This window comes from Eutrigla gurnardus (genome assembly GCF_963514095.1).
Source record: "Eutrigla gurnardus genome assembly, chromosome: 6".
Classification (NCBI taxonomy): domain Eukaryota; kingdom Metazoa; phylum Chordata; class Actinopteri; order Perciformes; family Triglidae; genus Eutrigla; species Eutrigla gurnardus.
In genome coordinates this window covers 21,251,415-21,269,170 of record NC_139920.1, presented here as the reverse complement: position 1 = coordinate 21,269,170, position 17,756 = coordinate 21,251,415, and the positions used below count along the sequence as shown (strand labels likewise).

Here is a 17,756-nt window from a genome sequence, read left to right as displayed (position 1 = left end):
AATAAACCGCCGTTTTACAGACGTTTGGATTCTTTTTCTTTTAATACTATTTTTATTTTTTATTTTCAACCATAAAAATATATCTACTTACAAGAACATTGGATTCTAGAGGCTCTGTAATAATATTAAACGATGTGCTTTGACTCTGGTTGTTTTTTATTGCCATGGTGACGAGTCAGCGCTTTACGTGACGCCTTTATTCCGCGACGCTCGGCACAGCCACGTCACCTTCAAGAGACCCGTGTGTGTTTGTTTTCACTGGAGCCGCTGCCATAGCTGATGTGTTTTTAAAACTTTCGTCGTCTTTTGCTAACTACGGACACAGTGTCCACACGACACCAAACATGCTGACGGCGGAGGACTTCACGATGTTTCCGGTGCGGGTGTGGGAGAGGGTGGTGCTGCCGAAGGTAAAGAAAGCGGTGGTTTTCATGGACGACAGGTGTGCGGAGGCTCTCCACTGGTGCGGGGGAGCTGCCGTCCTGCTGGAGGCCGGAGCCCGGAACCTGAAGGAGTTCTCCAGCTTCGAGGCGAGCGGCGCGAACGAGCCCAAAGCCGTGTTCGTGGTGAGCACCCCGCTGAAGGGCCGGACGGCGGACATCATCAAAGACATCATCGCCCTCAGCCACTTCCAGTACTGCGTCGTCTTCACGGCCGCGCCTCACTCCGCGCACCTACTCGCCAACAGCGGCGGCGGGGAGACGGAGGGGACGCCCGCCTTCCAACGGTTCGAGGAGAAGCTGTGCGAGTGGATGGGCAACATGAACTACACGGCCGAGGTGGCGCACGCGCCGCTGGCTTTCGCGCCGCTGTCGCCGCAGCTGCTCCTCGCGCCCACCTTCGCGCACCTGTTCCCTCTGCTCGCGCCCGACCTGGACGCCGTGAACGCGAAGCGACCGGAGAAGAAGAGGTTCGCGAGCCTCGCCGACGTGGACGCGCACTCGCTCCCCGTGGAGCTCCAGCTCGAGATCAAGTCGCTGGCCTCGGCCTTGAACTCGCTGTTCGAGGCCACGGGCACCCGGGAGGAGAGCTTCGCCGTGGGGCCCATGAGCCGCATCATAGCCGGGGAACTGGCGGGTCACCCTCAGGCCAGGAACCGCAGGAAGACGGCCCCCAACAGGGCATCCATCGTGTTTGTGGACCGGACGATGGACCTTACAGGTGAAAACTCAATGTCCTATGTTGTGTTTATTGGACATTGTGAGCAGGTCATGGACATTCTTACACAGTTAAAAGTAGATTGAATGAATCAAACAAAATGAAAAGTCCATCCATCCATCACCGCTTAGGGGCTGGAGCCGATCCCAGCTGGCAGGGTCCACCTGGACGGGTCTCTCCAGACCATCACACATACAGACAACCATTCACACTCACATTCATACGGGACATTTTAGAGTCATCAATTAACCTATCTCCATCTTGCATGTCGTTGGACTGTGGGAGGAAGCCGGAGAACCCGGAGAGAACCCGAGTGACATGGGGAGAACATGCAAACTCCACACATAAAGGAATCCAAACCTTCTGACCGTCGAACCAGGGCCCCTCTTGCTGTGAGACGACCACAACACCCCCGTAATAATATATATGAAAAGTGAATAAGTTCAATATAAAAAAAGTTATCTAAACATCATACATTAACAATACTATTTTAAAAAGTCAGTTTACCTTAATTATATCCTAAAAGACCATACCACAACATGTCATTGATGACATCAGCCACCTAGTTTACATAAACCTCTACCATGTTTACCAAAATTGCGTCGTTAAAATCCTCTTTCTAGCGCAAATTCCAGTTAGAAATTCAGTTCTTATAAGGGACTATTTTTCCAGGCGTAATAACATTCGGCTCTCTCGACTCGGTTATGATTGTGTATACATATTGCATTAAATCATTGTGTGTCTGCAGAAACCCTGAATCAGGATCCTGTCTGCTGGTCTTTGCTCAAACATGTATGTTGACGTTGATGCGTCGCTCACAGCTGCTGCTGCTTCATACTGAATTCATGTTTCTGGTTCTCAGGAGCTGTTGGTCACCACGGCGACAACCTGGTGGAGAAGATTCTGACCGTGCTCAAACCTCTACCGGGTCACGTGACGGACGTGCAGGTGGACATGCTGGAGCTCACCAGTGTGCAGCGGACCCCTCACTCCCAGACCACCGTGGCCCCCGGCTGCCTCGCACAGACCCGGTGAGTGTTTCTGGCCCTGGTTTCAACCAGTTTATCGATAGACGGTTTATTTTCGTTTATCTGTGTTTTATAGACACGCTGCTGTTATTGGTTAATATTCAGGTGGATTGAAATAACCTTTTTTGGTTGTGATCTTCATCGTACCTCTTTTTTATAGCCATGATTTGAAAAGCAACCTTTTTTTATTTTAAATGTGAGCCAATAAAGCAATTAGGCAAGTAAATATGAGACTAAGAATATTTTATTAATCCCTCAGGACATTGTGCAGCTGCAGTTGTGCCATAGTTAGGAAGGAAGGAAGGAAGGAAGGAAGGAAGGAAGGAAGGAAGGAAGGAATTAATTAATCATATGCTCATAAGGGCCTATAGACATCGTGATGTGACAAGTCCTATACACATAAGTAAAGTCAAATAAGTATAAAATATTAATTTAATAGAAGATACAGTCAATTCATTTATCTATATAATTAATGTATCAGTCTAATGAGATATTGCCTACATGACAGAGTATTGCACTGATAAATAATTGCTCACAAATTAATTATTTAAAGTAAAGAGGGTTCATCATCATCATCATCATTATCATTATCATCATCTATGAAGGAGGGAGATAACACAAAAAGACGAGTAAACAGCAGAAAAAAACATGTTTTTTGGGGGGGTTTTCATCAACGAGGCGATTAAATGTGGATTCAAGCAGACGTGAAGCTGTTGCTCTGCTGTTTGATGAGGGAGGAGGAGGGAGAATGCTCATAAAAATAAAAAAATGGAGGTTTTGAGTTCATGCTGGGGAAAAAATGGTTCATTGTAATCAAAGAACGCTGATATCATCCTTTAGTTTAAAAATGCCATTGTCTTTTCTTACTTCAGCCAGCGGCATCAAAACGGGTTGGAAGTGGAGTGCATTTAAATAATAAGAATTTAAATAATTTGATATTGCATTAATTAAATGAAAGAAAAGAGGAATAAGTTATGGGTTTGAACCCGCCAGCTGAATGTTCTTCGTGGTTTTTGCATGTTCTCCCTGTTCCTGTGCCGTATCCTCTGGGTGCTCTAGTTTCCCTCTCAAATTCCAGAAACATGTAGATTTGGTTAATTGGAGCTCTGAATTGCCTCCAGGTGTGAATGTGAGTGTGAATTTTACTGCTGTTTGTTTCGGTTAGTGGAGTTTAGCTGCAGAGGAGTAAATATTTAGCTTCCCCACCTCCCAATGGAACATTTATCCTCTCCAACCTTGATGGGGTTAAATTCTGGGGGGGGGGGGGGGGGGCATCTCATCTCATTGCAGTTTGTGTGGAAAAGAATGAAAACGTGGAACTCGATCCAAAATGGAGCTAACAAAAACCACAATATGCATTTTTACATACTTTTCCCCACCTGGCTAAACACACGTATGCACACACACATATGTACCAGCCCCCCCCCCCCATTGGGTGAGTGGCACATGACCAGCATGGACTGCCAGTGGTTCAGTGGAGCTTGCCTCTGGTCTTGGCGTTGCAGCTGCACGTGTCCGGCGCCTGCGGTGGGGCTGCTGTTGTACATGGCAGGGATTAGTCCGACATCATGTGTTCCACTCCTGCTTTTTTACCCCCTTCATGTGGTCGCAGGAGGAAAAGCCCTTTGACTTTAGAAGTAGAGTTTTTTTTGTTGTTTTTTTTCTGGCTGGTGCTGTCATGCAGCATGTCTGGCCCGCATCGAAGTTCACAAACAGGCTGAACAAATCCAGCAGAAGCAGCTGGGGACCGTTGTGAGCACAAGGTGGGAGGTTCTTTTGTAATGGAACCAGCCTTAGATCTTCCTGGTCGGTGATATTTAGGCAGCGTGTGCTGTAGCAGATAATGTGATCCCAGCAGGGGAGCCCCAACCCCACCCCCCTACACACCTGATGCAGGGCTCAAGTCTGGGGCACGTCACCCAGATCACAACAACACAACCTCAAATGTACGTCTCAAGTCAGTGTAGTTGTCCTGAATACGACGGTTGCACAGACAAGCTGACTGTTCTCTGTTATGAAATGCTTCATATCGCCCTGGCAACAAGTCTCTCTGTCTATAGAAAAGAGTAATAGTTGATGTGGCGTATGATGTTGTGATGGAGGCTGTGCAGAGGTTGAGGTCCCGGCGGTAGGCCTGTCATGGACCGCTTTTGTTGGATGATCGCCCAGAATTAATTGCCATTACAATGTTATTGTAATTTGGAGACTATTTTATGCAATTAAAAATAATAATATGCAAGTACTTCCTTTCTGAGAGCAGTGAACTTTTCATTTGTATGAATATTCAGATTGGAAGAAAAATATTCTAAATAAATACTTAAATAAGATATAACCACACAACCAAAACAATAAATAAAATCGACTCTCGGGCATCTTGTTAACAAAAATAGATATGTATCATACAAAAAATCCATAATGTAACTATGATTGAGATCATAACCGTATATTGTACGATTCGTAGGTGACGTAAAATATATCAAGGTCATGTCCGCATACGATAAGTCGATGACAAAGTAACGATTTAGGTCATACGATAAGTCGATGACAAAGTAACGATTTAGGTCATACGATAAGTCGATGAAAAAGTAATGATTGAGGTCATGCGATAAGTTGATGACAAAGTAACGATGGAGGTCATACGATAAGTCGATGACAAAGTAACGATTGAGGTCATGCGATAAGTTGATGACAAAGTAACGATCGAGGTCGAACGATAAGTCGATGAAAAAAAGTAACGATTGAGGTCTTACGATAAGTCGATGACAAAGTAATGATTGAGGTCATACGATAAGTCGATGACAAAGTAACGATGGAGGTCGTAAGATAAGTCGATGACAAAGTAACAAACGAGGTCATACGATAAGTCGATGACAAAGTAACGATGGAGGTCGTAAGATAAGTCGATGACAAAGTAACGATGGAGGTCGAACGATAAGTCGATGACAAAGTAACGATGGAGGTCGAACGATAAGTCGATGACAAAGTAATGATTGAGGTCATACGATAAGTCGATGACAAAGTAACGATGGAGGTCGTAAGATAAGTCGATGACAAAGTAACAAACGAGGTCATACGATAAGTCGATGACAAAGTAACGATGGAGGTCGTAAGATAAGTCGATGACAAAGTAACGATGGAGGTCGAACGATAAGTCGATGACAAAGTAACGATGGAGGTCGAACGATAAGTCGATGACAAAGTAACGATCGAGGTCGAACGATAAGTCGATGACAAAGTAACGATCGAGGTTGAACGATAAGTCGATGACAAAGTAACGATCGAGGTCGAACGATAAGTCGATGAAGAAGTAACGATCGAGGTTGAACGATAAGTCGATGAAGAAGTAACGATCGAGGTCGAACGATAAGTCGATGACGAAGTAACGATCGAGGTCGAACGATAAGTCGATGACAAAGTAACGATCGAGGTCGAACGATAAGTCGATGACAAAGTAACGATCGAGGTCGAACGATAAGTCGATGACAAAGTAACGATTGAGGTTGTACGATAAGTCGATGACAAAGTAACAAACGAGGTCATACGATAAGTCGATGACAAAGTAACGATGGAGGTCGTACGATAAGTCGATGACAAAGTAACAAACGAGGTCATACGATAAGTCGATGACAAAGTAACGATGGAGGTCGTACGATAAGTCGATGACAAAGTAACAAACGAGGTCATAAGATAAGTCGATGACAAAGTAACGATCAAGGTCATGCCCGTATATTGTATGATAAGATGATGACAAAGTAACGATGGAGGTCATGCCCGTATATTGTATGATAAGATGATGACAAAGTAACGATCAAGGTCATGCCCGTATATTGTATGATAAGATGATGACAAAGTAACGATGGAGGTCATGCCCGTATATTGTATGATAAGATGATGACAAAGTAACGATGGAGGACATGCCCGTATATTGTATGATAAGATGATGACAAAGTAACGATGGAGGTCATGCCCGTATATTGTATGATAAGATGACAAAGTAACGATGGAGGTCATGCCCGTATATTGTATGATAAGATGATGACAAAGTAACGATGGAGGTCATGCCCGTATATTGTATGATAAGATGACAAAGTAACGATGGAGGTCATGCCCGTATATTGTATGATAAGATGATGACAAAGTAACGATGGAGGTCATGCCCGTATATTGTATGATAAGATGATGACAAAGTAACGATGGAGGTCATGCCCGTATATTGTATGATAAGATGATGACAAAGTAACGATGGAGGTCATGCCCGTATATTGTATGATAAGATGACAAAGTAACGATGGAGGTCATGCCCGTATATTGTATGATAAGATGACAAAGTAACGATGGAGGTCATGCCCGTATATTGTATGATAAGATGATGACAAAGTAACGATGGAGGTAGAACGATAAGTCAATGACAAAGTAACGATGGAGGACATGCCCGTATATTGTATGATAAGATGATGACAAAGTAACGATGGAGGTCATGCCCGTATATTGTATGATAAGATGATGACAAAGTAACGATGGAGGACATGCCCGTATATTGTATGATAAGATGATGACAAAGTAACGATGGAGGACATGCCCGTATATTGTATGATAAGATGATGACAAAGTAACGATGGAGGTCATGTCCGCGTGTCATACGATAAGTCGTTAACGTAACCCTGTTACAGCTTCCCCAACAACAATGTTTACAATCATTGTTCCAGATCTTTCCAGCGAATATGAGCCTCGGCCAAACACACTTTATCTCCCAGTATTTCAGATGACCGGCTCAGATATCGTACTCACCTTCCAGCAGGTGCTTTTTCGGACACGAACCTAGAAGTGTGGCTGAAAGTAATAAGTGTTGTGGGCGGGGGGTGAGTCCGGTTGGGGCCGGCCGGATCAGCGGGAGTGTTATTACCTGTGCTATCTCTGAGCAGATGGCCCAGCCGAGCCTTATCGCTGATGTTTGGGAGATTGAAGAGCCGCCACAAGAAACAACCCGAGAGCTCCCACTTTATTTAACCGCCTTCGAGTGCCCGGCTCGCCACGGGCAGCGTTTACGTCAATCACTGTGACTGCGCTCTGCAAATCTTTAAAGCTGTAAAAACACATTTCTTACTCGGATTCTGCATGATATGAAGTGTGCAAAGTGCTACACCCTTCTGTGTGGTTTCATCGTCAGGTTCCCCTCCTACTGGATGTTTATACACCTATGATTTGTCGAGTGTATTTTTAGCCCAACCGTGTGTTTTGTTTGGGTTTTTTGTCCTGCAGACCGACTCAAAGCCTTTTTTAAATATTAGGTGTGGACATAATTAGGACCTTTTTGTGTGTGTGTGTGTGTGTGAAAGAGAGAGAGAGATATTTCCCTTTGTAATTCCAGGATATTTTTATGGATTGCCGTGTCTTAAACAGTCCGTGGGCGGTTGTTGATTCTAGCTCTACCCGGTAAAGACCCCACACTTACTTTTCAATTGCTAGTCGTATTGTCTTTCATAAACCTGGTGTGACTTTTTCCCCCTCATCCTACTACCTTACTTTCAACTCTGTGGTGCCAGAAGAGAAAGTGTACTTTGTGTGGGTGTGTTTTTGTTGTTGTTATGGTGATCTTCTGGGCCCAGGATGCACAGTTTGCTGCATATGAAAGGATGTTGAGTGAAAGTGGTTTTGTGCGTTTGTGGTCGGGTACCTTTTCCGGTCCGGTCTGTGTAATTTGCAGCCCTTGAGATCCCCCTCCAGAGGAGGGACATACGAAACCCCAACGCGGCAAAAAGGGCACCAAGTTTCCCTCAAGTCAGACTGAACCCTTGCAACCCCCCTACACCCCACCGGCATCTGGCCGCCGTCGACCTTGATCCTGCGGTGCAGCCTGTGGGCAGAACCGAATGCGGGTGGCCAAGGTGCTCCTGGTCCACATTCGGGAGCCACTGATCTGGAGCCAGGCAGAGTTTAACCGACCGCACCCTGCCATGGGAAAACACTGCAGGGCCCTGCCATCTTCCCTCAAACCTACCAGGCAGATCTCGCATGCGTACCACCAAGGAAAAGAAGGGGAAAACACCTATTTCTGTACCGGGCTGGGAAATATGAGCATGGATTAAAAAAAGAGTTCAGGCTGCAAAAAAGTAACAAAAACAAGCGAGATAGTAGAGTATGGAGAGGAAAGAGAGCAAATGATAGACATCTGAGGAAAGCTAACCCCACCAAGAATAAATAAAACCATATATACTCATTCTACAGTGGTTCCTTATGGCCTCCAGGTTATTATGCTAAATTATACTCACTGAAAGTAAGTATTTTTAAGTGATTTAAAGGCTTAAAAAAACACTGCTTTGCTCCTTCATTAAATCCTGTATAGTATGAGTTCCCGTACAGCGCTCTCTTGTAGGAATTAAGAGGTTTGTTTGAACAGAAACACCAGCACCGTGGCACAGTAATACACAGGATATTGATCCTGGCAGAAGATCCGGCTCCTTGCGTCGTACCTTGAAGAAAACGTAACTCTTACAGTAACTGCTTTCCATTGGGGTTGTGCTGGGAGGCTAAGACGTCGGGGATCGATGCCGGCCAGAGCGATTGCAAATAGCCGAAGCCTTTACCAATGTGATGTTTGGCTCGTTTTTAGAAAATTATTATTAGTATCGCAGCATTAACAGGCTAAATGGATGGTTAGCATATAAACACCCTCACTCTGATTGTATGTATAACTCATAAAAAGAGCTGTATCTGACAGGTAGAAGCTTCATTCCAACATTATAAATGTTATCGTTAATAACTTACAGGAACGTTTGTGTGCATTGTACCTTCTCCCTCTCATTCTCTCACAAACACACACAGCGAGCAACGCAGCTCTCCGTAATCGTCTCTGTTGAAAGGTCAAACTTTTATCTGCGAAAGAGATTATGATTTCCAAAATTCACAGCATTCCTTGTTCAGATCAGTTGAACCTGCAGCTGATAATAAATGTTGTAAATAAATGTCTCACTATGTGTCTGTGTGCGTCACACCAGACGGGAAGTTGAGGTTGTCATGCCAACAGAAAAAGAGCTTTTCTTCTAACTTTGATGGAAAGTCCTGAGAGGCGAGTAAGTAGTCATCTCCACCACAAGAGTCTCAAGTGCACCATGAAGTGCAACCATGTTTTCGTCATTCCTTCTTTCCTTCCTTCCTTCCTTCCTTCCTTGCTCTCTTCCTTCCTCTCTTCCTTCCTTCCTTCCTTCCTTCCTCCCTTCCTTCCTTCCTTCCTTCCTTCCTTCCTTCCTTCCTTCCTTCCTTCCTTCCTTCCTTCCTTCCATCCTCCCTTCCTTCCTTCCTCTCTTCCTCTCTTCCTTCCTTCCTCTCTTCTTCCTTCCTTCCTTCCTTCCTTCCTTCCTTCCTTCCTTCCTTTTTTCCTTCCTTCCTTCCTCTCTTCCTTTCTTCCTTCCTTCCTTCCTTCCTTCCTCCCTCCCTTCCTTCGTCTCTTCCTTCCTTCCTCCCTCCCTTCCTTCCTTTCTTCCTTCTCTTCCTCCCTCCCTTCCTTCCTCTCTTCCTTCCTTCTCTTCCTTCCTTCCTTCCTTCCTTCCTCCCTCCCTTCCTTTCTCCCTTCCTTCCTTCCTTCCTCTCTTCCTTCCTTCCACTCTTCCTTCCTCTCTTCCTTCCTTCCTTCCTTCCTTCCTTCCTTCCTTCCTTCCTTCCTTCCTCCCTCTCTTCCTTCCTTCCTTCTCTTCCTTCCTTCCTTCCTTCCTTCCTTCCTTCTCTTCCTTCCTTCCTCCCTCTCTTCCTTCCTTCCTTCTTTCCTTCCTTCTTTCCTTCCTTCCTCCCTTCATTGCTTCCTCCCTTCCTTCCTTCCTTCCTTCCTTCCTTCTTTCCTTCCTTCCTCCCTTCCTTCCTTCCTCTGTTCTTCCTTCCTCTCTTCCTTCCACCCTCCCTCCCTCCCTCCCTTCCTTCCTTCCTTCCTTCCTTCCTTCCTTCCTCTCTTCCTTCCTTCCTCCCTCCATGCCTTCCTTCCTTCCTCTGTTCTTCCTCCCTCCCTCCCTCCCTCCCTCCCTCCCTTCCTTCCTTCCTTCCTTCCTTCCTTCCTTCCTTCCTTCCTTCCTTCCTCTGTTCTTCCTTCCTCTCTTCCTTCCTTCCTCACTCCCTTCCTTCCCCCCTCCCTTCCTTGCATTATAATATCCAAACGATAAAATCATGACAGTAGTTCTCCATAACTCCTGATAAATGCACGTTGTGTTTTAGACTGCATGGAGAAGTTAAGAAGAAAACACTAATGCTTGTAGTCCTGTTTAGAACCTGGGGTTAGTAGTGCACTTCAGCCTTTTGTGGCCAATATTGGTATTACAACTCACTTACCAACTTTTTTCCACACCTGTTCTTAAATTATAAGGAGAGAAGAGAAAACTGATTTAGATCAGATTTAGAGAATGGATCTCCAGGATTTTTATGAGTTGCCTCTCATGGGCTTTCGTACAGCTATAGCTAAATCAGACTTAAGCTGCGAATAGATGCTGATTTCTCTGTTTCATATATGGAAGAGGATGAGGGCTACATGTGATTTTATTTTGTTAAAAATTCAATGTCCTGCATAATTTTGACTTTTTTTCCTCAGAATTCTGAGAATAAAATCCCCCTAAATGCTGCACACTGTTCCTTTTATAACTGCGATTTAAATAGTCACCATTTCCAAGAACCAAATTTCAACACAGTTTGGTCACTTTAATCTTAACAATTTATCGCACTGATTGTATCGAGAGTTCCCTAAAGGTCAACGATAAGTTCTCTGGAGATAAACAGAGTTCCTGTCTGTCTATTCTGGCGGTTATTTATAGGAGATGGAGGGATTTAGCCGTATCTTAGGATTCGTGGAGCTGACGTGTCCCCTGGCCCGTTTCAAATGCCGTGTCTCTGTTTCCTAATTCTCTTTCCTCCCCTCGGTGTGGAAGGTTTCTCGTCCTGAAACCCACAGCACATCAATCAAGTAGATTACTTTCACCTGAACAACTTGTACTCCGTGTTCCCATCAGGACCGAGATAACGTAACCCGTTCGGTCTCGCTGTCTTCTCCTCCACAGTCTGATAACGGCTGCAGACGGCGGTTTCCGTTCATCCGGTCGGATGATAAAAGTGTGTTGGCTTTCATTTGAAACGGTAAATTAGTTGAGACACACGAGGGGAGGAAGAGACTCCTTGCATTACTCACCCCTCGCCCACATTTCACCATTCTGTCTACGGGGAGATCTGTTGATTTACATACAAGACATACCTGTGAAATTACAGAAACATCTTTCACTGCTAATTTTCACTTATTTTATCACATTTTACAAATGTATTGATGGTTTATACTTGAATTTTAAACTCTCACCCATTTATGAATAATACATATTTGTGAAGTTATGGTAAATTTGTCTTTTTATGTAAAAAAGAAATCCCACTATATACATGATACTTTTTACTTACATACCTCAAGTGTTAAAGGGACTTAGGGCAGGATCAAGAAATAAGACTCAACAGTGACACGACGGCCGTTAGGGTAACTGCAGCCATCTGCCAAGCCGGCGCGGTAGCGCGCACGAACTCTTCAGTGCAGCTGATGCTGTGACACGGTTATTTATTTACTCGCTGTTCACGTGACTGTTTACTACAAGCCCTCCGCACATGCCTCCGCGGAACTACGTTGGTAGCATACATCTGCGAACCGCATCATGTCAAGCCACGAAGTAAGTAAACAAGTGTTTATTTTAGTGTAACTTTAGGATGACGAATTGCCGCTGATAAAACCTTCGTTTTCTTCTTGGTATTACTTTTTAGTGGACTTTGTGTGGTGGTGGGTCGTTTTCCGGCCGAAGCAGAGTCCATTACTACACATACAGTACTTGAGTCCACCGCGCTTGTCTTCTTCTGGTCTCCAAGCCGTCGAGTACGCGCATTCAGCGTCATTTGACGTCACGTCCGCCGGACTGCGCGGGAAATTCGGACCACGAATTGCAGTACATCATGCAGCACACAGCCTGTTCAAGGCAATGGGGAGATATGTGTGTGGTCTCATTCTTTTTGGTTTTGAACGCTTCATCACCCATTAGCATTAAAAGACTTAAAGTGAATGTTTATTTTTTCACAAATCCTGCCCTAAGTCCCTTTAATTAAAGGAAAACCTCCGGTTTTAATACGCGTCGTCATCCTAAAACATACTTTTTAATTGCAAAAGGTGTTAACTGTGATGTGTTTTATTGCTGTTTTTTTCCATTTAGTAGAAACACAGTCGTTTTTTTTTTCACAGTCGTCGCTGAATGTGAACGGCCAATCAGAACTCCTCCCGCGTTTTATTTTTTATTGTACGTCTCCCCTCCTCCTCACTTCCTGCACAACTTTTTCTTACATATTAATCTGCTGGGTCATTTGTCCCCCCTTTGCCAGGACACACAGACACTCAAGGCCAGGTCTGGTTCTGGTCCACCAGACCCCTCCTCCTCCCTCTCCCCCCGTCCCCCTCCCTCGCATGTATGCGAGGATGTTTACAGGAAACCGACAGCATGTTTTTCCCCATTAAACACACTTCATAAATTAACTCACTTAGGGATCGCGCTGACCTTGCACAATCCTGTTGCATGTAGACCTGTTGGAAAGCTAAACAACACTCACATTAACTGAATCATCCGCTGCCTTGATACTTTTCATTGCTGTAGTTTGTGCACTCTTAGAAATAGAAAACCCTTTTAAACCCTAATCTCTACAAACAGATGCTGCTTCCAAGTGGCGTTGACCGATCGCGTCCAAGCATGCTGCGGTTGAATGCAGGTGAGCGGAGGCCAAAATACAATCTCAGAACCAGCCAGCTGTCTCACTCACAGGCAACCAGATCTGCTGTTTCACATTTCCCTCTCTGGTATCGAGCCGTGCAGATGCTTTTCATTTAATTTGCAGGTGATTTAAAGGGACAGTGTGCAGGATTTAGTGGCGTCTAGTAATGCGGTTTGCAGATTCCTTCTTCTCCCAAGACTGAGGGGAAAGTGTGAAACCATATAACGCTGTTGTATGTTTCGGTACCATTGCCTTGCATGCTTTCGGGCGTTACCGCTGGTTTTGCGATGCTAACGTTACCGCAGTTTCCCAAGCGTGTGGAGGTCTACGGCGGTCTTCAGGTAACATAGAAAGCTCCCTATGGAGATATGAAGGGCTCATTTAACTTAACAAAAACATAGTTCTGAATATTATATCATATCTCTGCTAATAGATCCCCATAAATCCTCCACACTTTCCCCCCAGATTTCTGCCGCCACTGAAGTAAGATTTACGTCTAATTTTGTTTCATTTGTGGTACTCAGAACATTCAAATACAATAAAAAATAGAATAAAATGAAAAATACAAGAGCAATTTGCCTTTATGGAAACAATAAAACAAGTCTGGTTACTGTCATAAAACTCACATCACAGTTTTTTCCCCCCGTGTTTTCTCCACCGGAGTTATTATTCTCCATGAAATCTCTCAGACACATCTCTCAGGAAAGTAAATGAAAATAATGAAAAATAAAGAAGGTGATAAAGCTCAGAGACACTGGTAGAGGTGAGTGAGAAAATGTGTTTTCCGTTAGTCGGCCGAACCGCCCCTTTAACGACACCGTGCCGCCCGAGCCGGAGGCCTCATCAATCATATTCATGTAGTATGACTCACTTCTGAATCATGTTATAAATGTGTGTGTATGTGTGTGTGTGTGTGGTCAGAGTAATGAAATAAACACTGAAACACACATCCACGTTGGACCAAATATTGAGGAGGCCACAGGATGGGGAGTAAAATTAAGAAAGCCTGAGTCAGAAGGCTTTGAGTCATTCTTTACTGCCGCATCATGCACTTCCAGGAATACTGTCCCCCTCCTCACCCTCCTCACCCTCCTCACCCCCACACTCATTAATGACTTGGACATGGTCACAAGGTATTTAATGAGCATGAGTGTTCATCTGCACATTCATTTTTAACTTGCAGTAACTGCCTTTCTTCTTCTTCTTCTTCTTCTTCATTATTACTATGTTAATAAATAATTAAATAGATATGTATTACGTTTTTCTCATTTCACATTACATTTATTCAGTTATGTATCTTTTTATTTATACATTTAACTACAGTTTTTTTTGCATTTTTTCTAATTTATTTATTTTTATCCTTTAATTTTTCCTCACTATTTTCCCCATCGCATCTGTATTTCCCTTGTTTGAAGGGCGAAGCTGTCAATCAACTGGTTTTGGGGCGGGCTTTCCTGTCCAGGCTGGGTGGTCAATTCCTTGTTATTTATTCTTCTATTTTAGTCCTAAAAATACAATACATTTCCACATTTACTTTGTTATTCTTATACAGATTTATTCTTTATTATGGCACCTTTATGATTATACTGCCATCTCCTCTCATTGTCCCTTTTAATGTTTTATCTTTGTGTGTGCTCTCTTTTACTGTTAATTTCTGTATTTTATTGTATTTTCTTTGTATTATCTCTTTTAGTTGTTTATGTCCCTGGTAGTTGCCTCCATCTGTGTCTTTTAATTACGTTGTCCATACAATTTTAAAAACAACAACAATAAAATCTGCCTTTTTAATGGATCAGCTCTCAGTACACAATTTATTTTCACCCAGTTTGTCCAAGCGAGCCGGAGCAAGACTGCCCCCTACAGGCTGCATATGAGCAGCCTCTTCATGCTCACAGATGGCCACACTAGTCTTGATCCCCCCCTCTCTCTCCCATAGTAGAGTAGTTACTCAACAAGGTTGATGGCTGTTATGGAGCCTGTGTCGCACCCTGCCAGTGTAAACCTCACCCCTCACCCCTCAGCCCCGCCTTCGCCTGACCAAATGTCCTCAGCATCAGGGGGGAGTTGGCCCATGGGGAGGTGCTGGAGGGGGGAGAGTGGGGGAGGGCGGGCTGGGAGCCAAATTAGAACCATATTTCATCCACAATCTAGCGAGGCCCTCCGTCTTCCAGGAACAAACATGGATGCATCGTCGTGTACATGCACAACATATGCGTGCGGATGCGTGTGTGCACGCCACACACACACACACACACACACATATGGTCCGGTCACAGTCACACTGCTGGTATTCCAACCACGACAAGTATGCAGGACTATTGAGCAACGCTTCCAACCAAGTGTTTTCCAGAAGTGTCACAGCTCTTGACCCATGGCTGCGATGCGCTGCTGCTCATCAACGTCTCGCAACTAATAACTCGCATACAAAAATGTGGATTTGAATTCTTGACGAAATCTTTTATTTTTTTCCCCCTTGTGCCTGCACCGTGAACGAAGAATATATATAAAAGAGTCCAATTGAGGATCAAAAACATCCATTTATAAGCTGTCTCACGTTGCCGGTCCAATTTAATCCAAGTGTCGTCCATCCAGTCGTGTTAACTTCACTCAAACCGTCACTTTCTAATAGTAAAAAATGCTTCACCTGTTTACTTAACTTCATCAAGACTTGTCTCTGTTTTTTGATTCTCTGTTCCCCGTTGAGGCATGAGAGAAACATAATAATAATAATAAAGAGGTTTTATATAGTGCTTTCCCAGGTGCTCAAAGATGCTTAACAAAAATAAATCATAACAAAAAAGAGCAAACAAGGGGAAAAATAAATAAATAAACAAATCAAGTAAGTGGCACACATTCATACACAAACCGTCATTTAGTGGGTGAAATATCCCTTTAAGCTAAAAACTCAAGAGACTGTTATGAAAAACCCTCCCTTTATTGATTTTTTTTTTTTTTTTTTTTACTGTATCAGCCCCCCTTTACATGAGACGCTGGTCCCGAGCCGACTCGTGTTTTTTAGCCCGGGTTTCTTTTGTGAGTCTGGTTCTGGTGTGAAGATGGCGGGCGTCCCAGTGTGAGCCCCCTTCTCCTCCCCGTCCAGCCCTGCGAGGCCTGGAACAGATTACATCTGATATTAAACACATGGCAGTTAGAAAGGAGAAAAAGAAGCGAGTGAGAGAAGAGAAGAGGGAGAAAAAAAGTTTTACAAAGAAAAAAAAGCAAGAAAAGAAAAACAGAGTGGATTTGTCAACGCGCTCCCTTCTCCTCGGCCCCCTTTCTCTTTTTGTCTCAGCCTTTGTTCGGGTTTCTGGTTGCTTGTCACACTCGCCGTCAAAGATGCCGACAGAGATGTGAGCGTCTGATGGCCTTTTAAATCTCTGAGAGGGAGACGTGAATTTGACCATTTTTAATTCAGACAGTTTTCATAACGATGACGAAGCTCCTCGGAGACACTCTTGTTTCTTTCAGAGAAAAACAACTTCACTTAGACTTCCTCGGTCCCCAGTCCTCGGCTCTCAGTCCTCTTTTCTCAGTCTTCAGTCCTCGGTTCTCAGTCCTCGGTCCTCTTTTCTCAGTCCTCTTTTCTCAGTCTTTAGTCCTCGGTTCTCAGTCCTCGGCCCTCAGGTCTTAGTCCCTGGTCCTCAGCCCCCCATTAGAGGTGTTTGGTAATGGAGCAGGGTAATGAGACTGGGACTCTATCAAGAGGAGGCCGCTTCGGTCTCCAGACTCTGTTGTAAGGACACCACCGATCAGCCCACAGGAATGTTGGCACACAAGGTGGATTGAGAACATTCCTGCTAATTTCCCTGCGAGGCGTCCTGTAGGGGAGTCGCCTCTCCTCCCGGCCAGCAGGCCTCTCTTAATCGCCAAGACGAGCTCGCTCGCACTTTTGTTGTGTGTGTGTTTATTATTATGCTCAAGTTATTTTGTCCTAAATGAGCTGTTTGCCCTGCCAGGTCACCTGCAGCCCAGTCACTATGGGAGGCCATGTTGACCAGTAAACACAAGGAAGGGGTGATGGAGGTCCGTCGGCAACTGGTGGAAACGGCCAGCAAGGAGAAGCTGCCAATCAAGATGAGCATGGGTAAGAGAGGGAACGACACTCTGGGTTTATACAGCACATTTAAAAGAGAGGAGGATGGATGATCTGCCTCTCAATTAACCCTTAGAGACCCACATAGACCCGTCTTTGTCCTTTTTTGGGGGGGGGGGGGGGGGGGGGGCATAGACTGTATATAAGAAGTTGGTTTGTGGTCTACGGTTTTGAATCCTCGTGTTCGGCTTTTTTTCCCGTCGCCTTCTTGCGTTTTTGCAACCAGTGGAAGGAAGTGGGCGATGGGTGGATCTGTAGAACACAAGCAGCAGAGCAGCACCCCGATACTGGATCTGGATCCATCTGGATTCTGGTGTGAAGCTGCTAACAAAGTTAGCTTCTATAATTCAAGGTCAACTTTACAGCTAAGTGCTTAAGTCATCTTAGTAGCTAACTAGCATTGGTAGCGTGGTAGCGACCTGTCAATCAGCAAGTAAGCCCCGCCCCCTAAAGCACCCAATGCTTTCTGGTCTGTTGGACTCTAAATGGACCATAATCTACTAAATGAACATCATGCTGGAATGAAGAAGACTCGATACTAGAGATTGAGACCATAAACTCATGTTTACAATGTTTACTGAGATAATAAATCAAGAGAGATGTAGGACCATTTTCTCATAGACTTCTATACAATCAGAGAGGAGGCCTGGTGGCCTATATGTCTATACATATTTATGTACATATACATTCTGAGAGGAGCATATACATACCGCTGTAAT

At 44.4% G+C, this 17,756-nt stretch overlaps 1 protein-coding gene across 1 annotated transcript in view; it reads left to right on the top strand.

The window, feature by feature from the left end:
* Nucleotides 1–234: 234 nt before the first annotated feature.
* scfd2 (sec1 family domain containing 2) overlaps nucleotides 235–17,756 on the top strand; it is a 100,832-nt gene continuing 83,310 nt past the window's right edge. Inside the window, exons 1-3 of the mRNA XM_084011202.1 lie at nucleotides 235–1,161; nucleotides 2,021–2,189; nucleotides 16,901–17,028. Coding sequence (XP_083867328.1) covers nucleotides 345–1,161; nucleotides 2,021–2,189; nucleotides 16,901–17,028 — 1,114 coding nt within the window. The 5' untranslated portion in view covers nucleotides 235–344. The remainder of the gene's footprint in view (nucleotides 1,162–2,020; nucleotides 2,190–16,900; nucleotides 17,029–17,756) is intronic.